Source organism: Mya arenaria, chromosome 4 (assembly GCF_026914265.1).
Source record: "Mya arenaria isolate MELC-2E11 chromosome 4, ASM2691426v1".
Taxonomy (NCBI): Eukaryota; Metazoa; Mollusca; class Bivalvia; order Myida; family Myidae; genus Mya; species Mya arenaria.
Genome location: NC_069125.1, coordinates 58,791,028 through 58,804,980, shown reverse-complemented (window position 1 = coordinate 58,804,980; position 13,953 = coordinate 58,791,028). Strand labels below are relative to the sequence as shown.

Here is a 13,953-nt window from a genome sequence, read left to right as displayed (position 1 = left end):
CATCTTTGTTCGACATTTAAAAAACCAAGATCAGCAAAACTTGCCAGTGAAAGCGAAGTTCTACAATGAAAATTATTAATAAAACGAACAATTTTATTTTGTGCCACCTGGAGTCTATTTTTAGACTTCATGGTAAGGCCACAGTACCAAGATGATGAAGCATAGTCAAGATGACATTGAACTAATGCATTACAAAGATTTTTCCGAAAAAAATTTGTTTAAAAATTCACGTTGTCTATAAAAAAAAATATTCTAGAGTTAATTAACCTTCTTAACAATATTGTTCACAGTAGATGAACCTGACAAATCAGAGTTCAAAATTGACCCAAGATATTTGACTGAATCTTGAGACTTGATTTCATGGCCAGTACATTGAATGCTGAAATCCCCTATTTTGCCAAGTTTACGTTTGGAGCCAAAAAAAATGCATTCGGTCTTTCCTAAATGAAGGGATAATTTGTTATCAGTTAACCACATGCTGCAGTTTTTCAATTCTTGACAAGAACTTGTCTAATAATATCAGGGTCTTTATGAGAAAATAAGATAGCGCTGTCATCAGCATAAAGTATAAGTTTGCAATTAGAACTGATGCTTGTATTCATGTCATTAATGTAGCATAAAAACAACAGAGGACCTAATATACTTCCTTGAGGTACACCACACACAACTTGATCAAAATCTGATTTGGTATTGTTAACATGAACAGACTGTTTTCTGTCGGTTAGGTATGAGCGAAACCACTCCACCGACTCCACACCCAATACCTGTAGCTTTCGGCATAAAATATCATGATCTACTGTGTCGAAAGCTTTTTGCAGATCCAACATGATCATGCCAGTAAATAAATCTTTAGAAGATTGTCTACGTATATAATCTGTAAGGTGTGTTAGGCAGGAGTCGGTAGAGTAGTTACCACGGAACCCGCTTTGATATTCATACAACAAACCATTTTTTACTAAGAAGGATTCCAGCTGAGTGTAGACAGCTCGCTCAAGAATTTTTGACACAATTGATAAAATGCTAACAGGCATATAATTTGAAACTTCTGACCTACTATTTTTCATATGTATATGTCTTTGTAATAATAATAATAATAATAATAATAATAATAATAATAATAATAATAATAATAATAATAATACTGCTGCTGCTGCTACTGCTACTGCTACTGCTACTGCTACTGCTACTGCTACTACTACTACTACTTCTACTACTACTACTACTACTACTACTACTATAATAATAATAATAATATATTGCAACTTAAACAACATGACATTTTAAGCCTTCCAAAGTTCATGTCATTAATATGTATATGTATTGTGTAAAAAATGATCGAAATAAAAAATGAATACATGATAACGGTGTGTATTTGTTTAACTTTTTACTTTTAACCGTAACCGTTCAATGTACTGAGTATTTCAGATTGCGATGGGAGATAACTCATACTTGGAAAATTAGCGAAAATCTTATCTTCTAAAGTCCGGTATCCCCGAAACTGTTGTCTGCTGCGTACTTCCTGAAAGGGTATTTTTTGATATTTTATCAAGAGTATGTGCATTTTATATCCTTTTCCAACATATTGATTTTGTAGTAATCGTGTACTGATATCATATGCATTAAAAGTAAGTTTTGAAACCATGCTGTAAGTATCAATAATGGGAGGGGCAAAAATATGAAAGTGGTGTCGGATCAAATATTTCGGATATGTTTAACTTTTATATTTGAGGTGCTGGGGAGAGCTGGATAAATTATGTATACCTCCGTGTATTAAAAAATGCACAGCTGGAATAGTAATTCTAATTATTTGGACATGTAAATGGAAATGACCTATGTCTTAAGGTTTTTGAAAAGTCACAGGCTGAATGGGGAGGTCCTAGGAATTATGGGCATTACGAACCATGAACATTACGGACCAGACACATTGGCCCATATTTGGGGCCATTACTGCCCATATTTAGGTACATTACATACCATCTAGAGAAACATAATGGATCATAATTTATAATTGTATTAACAGGTGGTTTGAACTTTATTTTCCTCATCCGTCATCGTCTTCACATTTTAATAAATACTTGTATATGAATGCTCTTTTTGATATGAAACCTGCCAAAAGAGTCAATGTTCATTATGTGACCATTGTCAAATTCCTGTGAAATTCCATTAGGTGATAGAGACCAATGTACACCCACAAGATAGAGTAAATTGAAATTTAATTTAATTAAAAAATTATGCCCCTGATGAATGTAATGTAAAACTATGTCAATTAAAACAGGAAGTCCATGTCGATCAGCAAAATAAAATCCATCTCATAAGTGACTGGCGTGTTATCTGGAACGTCAACCACTGTCTTGGGTAATGAATATAAAATTATCTATGTTTTGACATATCCTGTCAATAATACAGTACACTCCACGTGGAACTACCACTTTCCTCGGTCACTCTGAGGGTTTTTTAATTTATCGCGGACATCCACCCAGAACGTAACCGCTTTCCTCGCTAAAATCCGTTGAGTTTTGCCAAGTTGCTCGTTTTCCGCCAAGGGTTTTATTGCCAGTATCGCCACTGATCGTGTTGTTTTATTGGCCTCAAAGCGGAATTCCAAGTTCTATGCTTCTACCTTGCTACTATTGAAAATAAATAATTACATTTGCAGTTATTTTGTTTATAAAAATAATTATTTCTCTTAAGAAAAGAAAGAATACATATCCAATAAAACATACATCTTTATCTTGTTCGGTTATTAATTTACTTTTCAACTAATATTCGTTAATTGCCTGTTGATATCCACACATTTTAGATATAACACCACATGTTGTTTGTTTACCATTATAACGTCATACACCTTTTGTGTTGTTGAGAACTAAATTGGATTGGAGTAATATGCAGGTGTTGAGAACCATGTAGGTGTGAATATTTTTCCTGTCACTATTTCTTTTGTGATACATATCAGTTGTTTTTCCGTATTCCAGATTATATTTTAATTGCATAGTTAATTATGACGTTAAAAAATATTATAATCAGAACTGGGTCAAAAATGAACATCGACATATAATGCATTTTTGCGCCGTCAACAGATTACCAGATGTATAATATGTGCAAGTAAGTCTGAAAAATATTGAAACAACACAATAAAAGAACAGTATTAAAATAAATTACACAAAATCAGATACATGTACAGTAGGAGATTCTAATCTGTTTTCTCTGTGTTTTCACTCCCGAGTAACACGGCGATTGTAATTATACGGTCCACTGATCAGCCTCAGAGGGTGAACGAGTGAAAATGCCGAGGAAAGCAGATTATGATAAATTGGATTTTGTGTCAGCGATGACGAAAATCCGTCGAGGAAAACGGAAAGTGGTAGTTCTGCGTGGAGTGTACTGTATATATTTTCTATGTCCTTGAATATTTTTTGGATGGCAGTGGAGTTTTGGTGGCAGCCGCATGACGTTGTTTGGTGTCTTGAGAATGCCTCTGTAGTTGAAAATCCAGTCCTATAATGTTATAAATTTAATTTTAAAGACATGATATATCAGTAAATAAATGAATACTGTTTGTTATATATGTAAAATTATGTTCGACAGCTAAGCTGAAAAGTTTTATATACTGGTTACTACTAAATGCTATGTGTAACGGTGCTAGAGTTGTTAATACCAAGGGTCATCATGATCAAATATTATGAGTAAGTTGTTCACACCTGGTCATCAGCACAAGTGGTGCATGTGAATTCAAACTCAGTTCCATCCAGGTTAGCATTGTCGTACTGGTTATACCTTTAATGTAAAAAGACAATAATTATATATAGGAATGTAAATTGCTGAACCAAAGTAAACTGATACTAAAAAGCATGCAACAATCAGTTCTCTGTGGCTATACAAATCATGTTCTTACCTGTGTTGCCACATCGTAGATGCTGCCAACATTCACAAATGTCGCATTCCAATGGCGCGGTGGTTGGAATGAACACCTTAAGAACAGTGACTACAAAAACATATGGCATTGTAACATGAACATCTCGTTTTAGTCATATTACTCCTACACTTAAGGAATTACATTGGCTACCGGTACAGAAAAGAATTGAATACAAAATACTGACTACCACATTCAAAGCCTTACATGGACAATCGCCAGTATATATGAAGAACTTGTTAGAAGTTCACGAGCCTAGGCCAATCTAAGATCAAAGAATGATGCGCAGGCCTACATTAGTGTTTCCAAGGAATATTCGTACTGTCACCTTTGGAGAACAAAGTTTTATGCATGCGGCGCCAAAACTTTGGAACTCTCTTCCATCTCAAATCAGAGGATCCAAAAGGTTGAACTCCTTTAAGAAGACACTTAAAACTCACTTCTTTCTCAAACACTATGGTTAATAAACTGTGTGAGGTGCATCAGTATTTCTGCTGGATTGTATATCTTCACTTAATATTCACTCAGAATATTATTTACAATCCTCGAAGAAGTTATATACTTATGAAAAAATGATAATAATTTGGTATGAAACATGCTCAATTATTGGGTGCAGAACAATTTATATTTTAAACATGTATAGTGTAACATTTTGTTTATGTTATTTTACTAAAATAATTGTAATGGATTTTATGTTTATTTCATCATATCACTAAGCTTTATCTTTAATACAATTAACCTTTTCATTTACCTTTTCATTTAAGTTATTGTTTTTATCAATGTTTTATTGTCTGAAAATTAAGTTCTTAGAATAATATGTAAGGATGAGTGTAATCACGCTTAATTGTTTGATTTGCTATTTTGTGTTTATGTATATGTATTGTAAAGCACTTTTGAACGTATATTGCTTTATGAAAAGAGTGCTTTATAAATGAGGGATAATAATATAAATAATACAACTCCTGCATTTTTATTTTAAGAACAATGTTTGCAAACTGTTTAAAACTGGTAATTTTGGTTATAATCAATTAGTGTTAATTAGTTTAATTTGTAATCATTAAAGTGTGAAAAGCCATAATGGAATTGATGGCATACTTTAACTGTACCATTCTTGTTGTCCTAATTTTAAGTCATTTGCAAAGAAGTTGGCATTGATATCAATGATCCTGGTGTTTTAGCCAATGCATAATGGAATGCTGTTCATTATGACAAATTATTCCTGGGCCCCCTTGTCTGAGACATGAAAGTTGTACCCCTAAAGGTCAATCTTTGATGCCAATGTTGTTACAAACTTATTTATTGACACGCATTTCATAATTTAATGTCGTAGGTCTTTTCTATCAAGTGGAAGAATGACTTCGCAATTTTTTTAGCAAATTGTAAATCTGTCAATGAGCAAGTATTTGCCAACTGTTTCAGCAGTCAAAACACCGCAATTAGCCATTTATAACTGGTAATCTACTAATCCCATAATTGGGTCGGGTATCATCCAATTATTGAAACTTAGCCAGTAGGCAGAGCTGGTCAAGTGATAGAAGTTTGATAAAATGCGATAGAAAAACGAAAGAATGATAAAAATGTTGTCAAGCATTAGTAAACTTTAAAAAAATACAACTGATACTTGCATTGCACAAACAAGGCACACCTTTTTAAACATTGTTTCTTTTGAAGCAGAGTGACGGTCATTGTCGTTGGCAAGGTTGCACTCAGACTAAACTGTGTCATTAAACCATTGATGAATTTAGAACAGCACTTTTGGGCACAGCTATTAGTCCTGTTTTTTTTGTCATAGCGCTAGCTTAAAAATAAGGTATAAAATGTGTGTCATATCAATTTTAATTTAATAAAGCCTTTATGAAATTAAAATTGATATGACACACATTTTATACCCTATGTTTTACCCATTTGACTTTTTTAACTGTTTTAAGTATTTTGCTTCAATGTTTTAATGTGTTTGTTTGAAAATGTTTTGTTAAAGCTGCACTCTCACAGATTGGCCATTTAAACAACATTTTTATTTTTTGTCTTGGAAAGAGCAATTTTTTGCATAAATATCTGCAAACCAATGATATAAGACTGCTGACAAAATATCAGATGGTAGATTTTCATATATCCGTTCGAAAATCATTATGTCTTAAACCGTTACTAACGGTTTAAGGAAAAATGCATAAAACATCAATTTTTGTTTTTAAATATAAAAATCTGCTATCTGATTTTTTGTCAGCAGTCATATATAACTGGTTGTCATGAATTCTCGCAAAAATTGGCTCGTTCCAAGACAAAAAAATAAAAAAAGTTGTCAAAACGTTCAATCTGTGAATGAGTGCAGCTTTAATAAATGCATTTTTTGCTATAAACCATATTTTAAGTTTTCAAGAGAGGTTTTATACCTGACATACATCTGATATTAATCTGTTGTACACATACCTTACAAATGCTGTACATTGTGGGGAAAAAGCACATTAATTCAGTTTTTGGGGAATTTTCAGACAGAGTACTTTTTCAAACATTTTGAGAACAGATGGAGTAAAATATAATAAAGCCGGGTATTGGTTACGTCACAGAAGAGTAAAAAAGCCCGCAGTATGTTTTCATTATTTGAGATATACATAATTTAGATGAAATAATGTTTTAACTGAAGTATTTTGTTTTTTCTTTTTTAAGATGGCATCTATTCTTGACCAGTATGAGCATGAGCAGGCATCATACACTACACCAAAATCACGAACTATTCCGGAACCAGTAAGTGTATTTCAGCTGTTTTTGAAGTATACGTTTTCAATTTAAATGTAATGAAATTGAAAACGTTCAGTTAAACAGTTTGATTTGTTTTGGCTTGTCTGTTTAAAAAGATTGTTTAAGTATTGTGATATAGCCTTGGTGTCAGCATTGGCAAAGCTTTAACCTTGACCATAACTCAAAAACTATATAAGATATTCAAATAAAACTGTGTTCACATGTTGCCAGTGTAAAAACACTCATGTTAAGCAAGGTCAATTACACTGACTGTAATAATATTTGATGAAGCCCCTATTTTGACAAAAGAAATTGCAAACCTTTATTTTTTTCGTAACTCGGAAATCATTCAAGAAGTTCAAAAGAAACATGGTGCATGTGTTGCCAGAAACAATATGCAATATACATGTATAGTGAGGTCTAGACTTTAAGAAGTATCCAGTCCTTTTAGACAAAAAAATAACAACTGAGGAGTATTTTACATTTTTGTTCTGCGGCACTCTTGCTTGTATTTTCACATTATGTCATTCCCTTTACAGCTGGGTCCAGGTATCTTTGATGTTCGCTTGGGAGACACAGAGGTTCCAATCTTCAGCAAGAGCAAGATAAATTTTAAGTAAGGTGTTCATTTTTGAATTAAAGATAATCGCAGGAGTAAATTGAAAATATTTCTAGTAGAAGTACCAACAGTGCAATCACATTTATATGTAACTGTTTACAGCTAAGGCAATATGTGTAATGGTAAAGGAAACCTTTATCTTACATGTTTTTTTAGCAACAAACACAGATTTAAGAATTAGGAGCTATTTATACAACTTCCAACTGCTCATGAAGACAAATGATAATAATAAAAAAATTGTCCAGTTCATGTTTATTTTTTATCTGCTATGGTACAATGTACATGTGATTGAGAATCAGGTACCACTCCTGGTTGATAAATTTTCATCAAAGAATCTCGGAGAGGGGATCAAGCCCGAACCCTCAGCTCTGATACACTCACTACTCTGCCATCACTAGAGATGATATTATAATTATTAAGGCAGTGAAGGTTATTCACTGATGAGTTGAACAGTGCTTGTGTTAATTTTTTCTGAAAGATATTACCGGTAAGACAGTTTTGTGTTTTGATTGGTATTTTTAGTATCTTTGAAGTTGTCAGCTGAAGTGTTTTTGTTGTTTAAACTTTGTAAAAAACTAATTGCATGTAAACATTTCCCTTGACTGAAAATATATTAAAATGTTCTTATTTGTTCTTTAAGTTGTTATCTGATTTTCTGTACTTTCTGTACCGTATGATATTTTTTGTCATTAAATGTACATTAAAGAAGCCATTTGCAAAGATTATTCAATAGTTAATACATTTTTACAAATGTAATGTGTTTGCCATGTCCATGTGTTGACTGTTGTTGCAGGCCAGATGAGCCGATCACCCATCTTGTGGTGTGTAACAACTTCCTGGTACTGGTCATGAACCATGGTGTCCTCATGCGCCTAGATCTGGAACATGCTGATGACACAGACCGTAAGTTGATATACAAACTGATTTTTTGTTTCATCTGTTCAATCTAGTTTCTTAATCCTAGAGATTTTCTTAAATGGACACAATAAAGGTTACATTTGATAGATGCAAACAAATGTTGTTATTGTAATATTAATGCATTATTATGTTTAACTCATTTTAAATTAACTTTAATAATAAAAAAAGCTCATGATTTGTGTACAGATAATAAAACTAGTGATACTTTTGCACTCTTAAAACTAGGGATTTTGTGGCCACTTGGCTGTTAATTGAAAACCCCATTTGTAATGGCAGTTATTTTCTAATAAAAATAATCATTATTTGCCTAAGAAATAGTTCTAGGAGACACGATGCCATTTCTAAGGAATTCAGACAACCTCCATCACATGTTTCAACCTCTCATGGGATTTCTAAGCACTACCAAGGATAATCTCGCGAGATCTTTCTTTACCTATATTGTGCCCTTAAATTAAAAGGTGTTGTTGTTTTTTATTTGAATATCTTAAAATTAGTTGGAATGAAGTTATGGATAAAAAAATTGATTGTGAAAACTTTGTGGACTTTTTTTTTACATTGTATAAGACTAACATGTATTACTACATAAACACAGTGATCTTATTTAATAAGAAGACTGTGTTCAGCCTTGCCTGCTGTAATAATGAATAATAATGATATTCTTATAAATAGGGCATAAATATTGACACGGTCCTTTACACCAGATGATAGATTGATAATATCTGTATCTGTTTTATCTGTCTGTTTTCCTCCCAGGGGTTGAACTCTTCAAGCCAGGAGAGGAGAGAGTCCACCGAATGTTCCTTGACCCGACTGGCCGACATCTCATAATTAGTCTGGAGTCACAGGAGAACCTCTACCTGTCACGCAACTCTAAGAAACCCAAGCCAATTGCAAAACTAAAGGTATGCTTCACATTTAATATAAACCATCAGTTGTTTCCAAATATATGTATAGTAAAATGTTGAACTTAACTCAATAAATGTATTTTTTTTTTTTTGATTGCCGTGTTACTAAATTTGAACACTATATTTTCAATGTTTGAGACTCTGTTTATTGCGTATTTTTAATTAATTTCTTTAGAGAAGTTTAAAATAAAAAAAAAATACTTTCAATGATAGGTTATTTTGTTAGGATCATGCGCACCGTTGCGTCTTTAATGGTATAATAGTTATCTTGTACAAACAGTGAGAAAAAATGACAACACATGTTTTAATATAAATTGTATTTGTTTAACAAGGGACAGTATGCAATATAATTTTCATCCTTATCCTTAGTAATGCCACAGTGAGTCCATTCAGTCCATTGAAATTTATTTTTATAGTCCAATCAAAACACTCAGATTCATTCTTAAACTTAAATGAGATCTAACCTGGTTATTGAACATGGCCCCAGTTGATCAGGTTTTTAAGCATTTCCCAACATAGCACTATGGTTTACAAATGAATGTTTTACATGAGTTCATCAGATTGCTCTGAATGTCTACTTCATGGTACTAATTATTTCTATAGGTTATGTTTTGATAGTCTATCCACACTTGTGCTGCCTGGTCATGTCTAGATGCAGATGTTTGTGATGTCATCACTGACGACATAAGTGATGTCACTGCCTCTGTTAAATCATCACCATCTTCAGAGCTTTCATCATTCACAAGGTTCTCCAGCTGTAAAACAGACAGAAATTGTATGAATGCTTGCTAAGCATCATTGTCGGCAACCTCAGAAGTCAGTACTGAAATCTGTTTACATCACATTATTAGCGGAGGAAAATAGACAGACAAATCTCGTTTTTTTAAACATAAATAAGGTAGAATTTTTTTTATCTTCAAATGATGTCATATGTTTCAATTTTATCTTCTTTAACTCGGAAGATGAACCATAACAGTCATACAGGGGCTTTGTTACTAAATATAGAAAAGATCACACAATGTAATTTTAGTGTGTTAGATTCCAAAGAAGTACCCATTTAGCACCAATGACTGCCTGATTAATTATTCATGATTACATTGCAATTGGCATAAAGTGATTTTGGAAAGAATTTTCTAATTAAATGCCCCATGACACTTAGTGAAGCAGAGCGTAATTGTATACTGGGGAGTGGGGGTATCTGACGAAGGCTAAGCGTATACTGGATATGAAATTGCATAGACTAAAAAGTATAAAGATCAACTGTTGACAAAGTTGTTATTAAAATGAATACATGAAAATGAAGCTGGTGTTAAGTACCTGGTTTAGTGAGTGTTGTTGGTAGTTGTGGAAGGCATTGAGGACTCCTTGTGATACAGACTGTCTAATGTGCAGCTGAAGCATTCCAACATGATCGTCCCTGATCTCAGCTTGTAGCATTCTCATGCCTATCCCATCCAGGCTCCTCTCTGAAATGTCATTTAGATATGTATGAATGTGGAAAAAAGCATAATCACCATCATCATCATCATCATCATCATCATCATCATCATCATCATCATCATCATCATCATCATCATATCATCATCATCATCATCATCATCATCATCATCATCATCATCATCATCATCATCATCATCATCATCATCATCATCATCATCATCATCATCATCATTATCACCACCACCACCATCATCATCATCTTCATCATTATCATCATCATCATCATCATCATCATCATCATCATCATCATCATCATCATCATCATCATCATCATCAATCAACATCATAAATTATACTAAGATTGATTCACTGATAATATGTCATGTTCTGTGACCTATGGTGATCTACCAGGGACCTACCTAGTGCCTGAATGTTGGTCTCTGTCTGCTGGATGGCTCTCAATCTTCTCTGTACATTAACATTGGTGTTATTAGCTGCTGTTGTAGCTGATTTGTTTGAGCTGTCCATTTTCCCTTTTATTGAAATTGGCACTTAAAGTTGTGCAAGTGATGTTTGTGATGTGCTTTGGTCAGGGGACCTAGAGCCTATATACTGTTAGTCTGCCTTGCTGCTCACACCTTTGTACCTGTCAGGTTGTCAGTATAACCATATGACCATGCTTTAGTGCATGCTGGAATGTTCACACCTGAACCTGATTGAACAAGTAATGGGCAATGATTGTATATTGATTAGGTGTGATTGGCCTTTTTTTATGCTGTCAGTGTAAATATAGTTTTCCATGTGTCACATTTCCCTTGACAGATAGTAATTGAATAATTGTCCATTTTTTTTCAGAATTCTTTAATTCATTAGATATATTTATTTTTTCAATTCAGTCATGAACAAAATTAATTTCATCATGAAAAAACAGAAAATATGTTTATCTACCTGCATGCAAATCATAACAAGATACTGGTCATAGTATGTTGTTTAGAAAGCATTCCGGGTTCATTTAGATTTTTGGGCTTTTATTCAACTTTCAACCACTTTTTTGGCACAGCCGAATATTTGTGCAATAGATGCTGGGCAAGGGCTGTTTGACAGGGTGGATGGGGATACAATCCTTTTCTATTCTCTCTGACCTAAAATAAAAATTATATTATTTCAGGGTCACCATATAGACAGTGTGGGGTGGAACTGGCAGAATGCCAATGAGAACACCACAGGGGCCATCCTCCTGGGAACCAGTAAAGGTTTGGGCAGTAAAAATATATTCAAACATGTACCGGTGCTATATGAGAATGTGAGAAGTGTGCATCAATGTACACCGCAGTATATAATAAAAATGTATAAGGAGAACTTTTTTAGTAGTGTCAACAAAGCTGCAAAATCACGGTTTCCTTGTGCACATACATGTGAAACGTACTATTGAAAGCGTTTTGATTATTTCTATAAGCCTATCCAAGTTTTACACATTTTCCATGTGCACAAATTGCTAAATGTGATTTAAAAGACAACATACCATTTACTACTTACTGAAATTTGTGACAATATTCAAGTAGAGCAAAGAGGAAATTGTATGATTTGCAGCTTACTGGGTAAAAGGCCATTAGAAATTAAAACAGAGTATGTATATGGTGAAATGGCTCTTCCATACCATACTGTTGCGAGATGGGTATCCTTGTTAAAAGAAGGAAGAAAGATTGTTATAGAGATGAGCCCAGATGCAGCCGGCCAGTTTCAGAGGACTTTGACAAAGATATTGATACTGTCAAATTCAAATACTGTTAAATTGTAATGCGCCACTGTTGCCACTTTTTCTAAAACACTCCTTGTACATGCACACATGGCACACATGGTCTATAGTGTCATGATAATGTTTGAAAACATGTAGTTAAGTGTTGTGATGCATCCCTCTGACAGTGACTACTAGTAAGGTGACATAAAAGTGATCAATATCTGCGTTCAAACTAAATGTAGACAATGTTTATGAAAATGATCATATTTTTAAAAGTTTGTCAATCTTTAAACAAAAGATTTGAAGCCTCAACCTTACATTAGGAAAGAAGTCAAAAAAAGAAAACGAGGAATTCGAAAATCAGAATGCAAACAATTATTTCTTTCATAATTCCATCAAAATAAGGACATGTATAAAAAATCTAAAAATCCTTCTACCTAGCTTATTATATCCTGTAATATTTCACAAAATATCAAGCACAGAATCATTGTAGAGTGTCTGGATTTGAGTCTGTTCAAACCCCTATTTTTTGTCTTTTTAAGTGCATAAAAACAAGAGTATGTAAAAAGAGCTTTGCTAGAAACTCCCTTGTTTTGCAGATTAAAAATATATATATAGACCCTTCTACCTCTGATGTAGACTGTTCTATCTTTTGTCTAAATGTCTGTAGTAAGGGCTGCCATGAGAATCAGACTTTTTGGCAAAAACTACCAGCTTTTATCTGATATTCAAAGGGTAAAATAAAATTACTCATGTACATGTACAGCAGTATTTCATTTTGGGATGAAAAGTTAATGATATTGGTCAAATTTTGCTTGCTGTAAGATATGTTGTCTTTTTTTAAGGACATGAAATAGTTCTATTGTTTAATACATTAAATCATATGACATGGTAGAATACTATGGAGATTACTGACTGTTAAAGACGATGTAATTTTACTGTACGAAAATATGTGTACCAATATAGATGTGGTGTGGAGCTCAACACAACATACATCCTTCAAAAGTTTTTAAACGGTTAAATTTTGTATGTACTGATATGAATTTTTCAGGCCCATTTTTCAAATGATCATATTCAATACTTATCTAGTTTATGTTTTCTTCACATAAGCTTTTTTGGCCCAACCTACCTAATGCACTGTGCCACATGCTTGCTCTGTACAATTAGACATGATATTTGAGACTGATTCTGTAAACATCCAAGCTGATATTTGAGACTGAGTTTGTATATTTCAGGGCTGATATTTGAGATTGAGTTTTTACATTTCAGGGCTGATATTTGAGACTGAGTTTGTACATTTCAGGGCTGATATTATTGACTGAGTTTGTAATCATCTGGGTTGATATTTGAGACTGAGTTTGTACATTTCAGGGCTGATATTATAGACTGAGTTTGTAATCATCTGGGTTGATATTTGAGACTGAGTTTGTACATTTCAGGGCTGATATTTGAGACTGAGTTTGCACATTTCAGGGCTGATATTATAAACTGAGTATGTACATTTCAGGGCTGATTTTTGAGACTGAGTTTGTATATTTCAGGGCTGATATTTGAGACTGAGTTTGAACATTTCAGGGTTGATATTCGAGACTGAGTTTGTTCATTTCAGGGCTGATATCATAGACTGAGTCTGTACATTTCAGGGCTGATATTTGAGACTGAGTTTGTACATTTCAGGGCTGATATT

The 13,953-nt window shown here is 33.4% G+C and overlaps 1 protein-coding gene across 3 annotated transcripts in view; it reads left to right on the top strand.

The window, feature by feature from the left end:
• The first annotated feature begins 1,487 nt into the window (after positions 1–1,487).
• LOC128232825 (vacuolar protein sorting-associated protein 18 homolog) overlaps positions 1,488–13,953 on the top strand; it is a 47,605-nt gene continuing 35,139 nt past the window's right edge. Inside the window, exons 1-6 of one of the 3 annotated variants that reach the window (XM_052946578.1) lie at positions 1,488–1,551; positions 6,575–6,652; positions 7,186–7,262; positions 8,059–8,168; positions 8,937–9,085; positions 11,697–11,781. In XM_052946578.1, the coding sequence (XP_052802538.1) occupies positions 6,575–6,652; positions 7,186–7,262; positions 8,059–8,168; positions 8,937–9,085; positions 11,697–11,781 (499 nt within the window). In that variant the 5' untranslated portion in view covers positions 1,488–1,551. Of the gene's footprint in view, positions 1,552–1,597; positions 1,626–6,574; positions 6,653–7,185; positions 7,263–8,058; positions 8,169–8,936; positions 9,086–11,696; positions 11,782–13,953 lie in introns of those variants that run through there. The other 2 variants (XM_052946579.1, XM_052946580.1) reach the window with 2 other exon arrangements.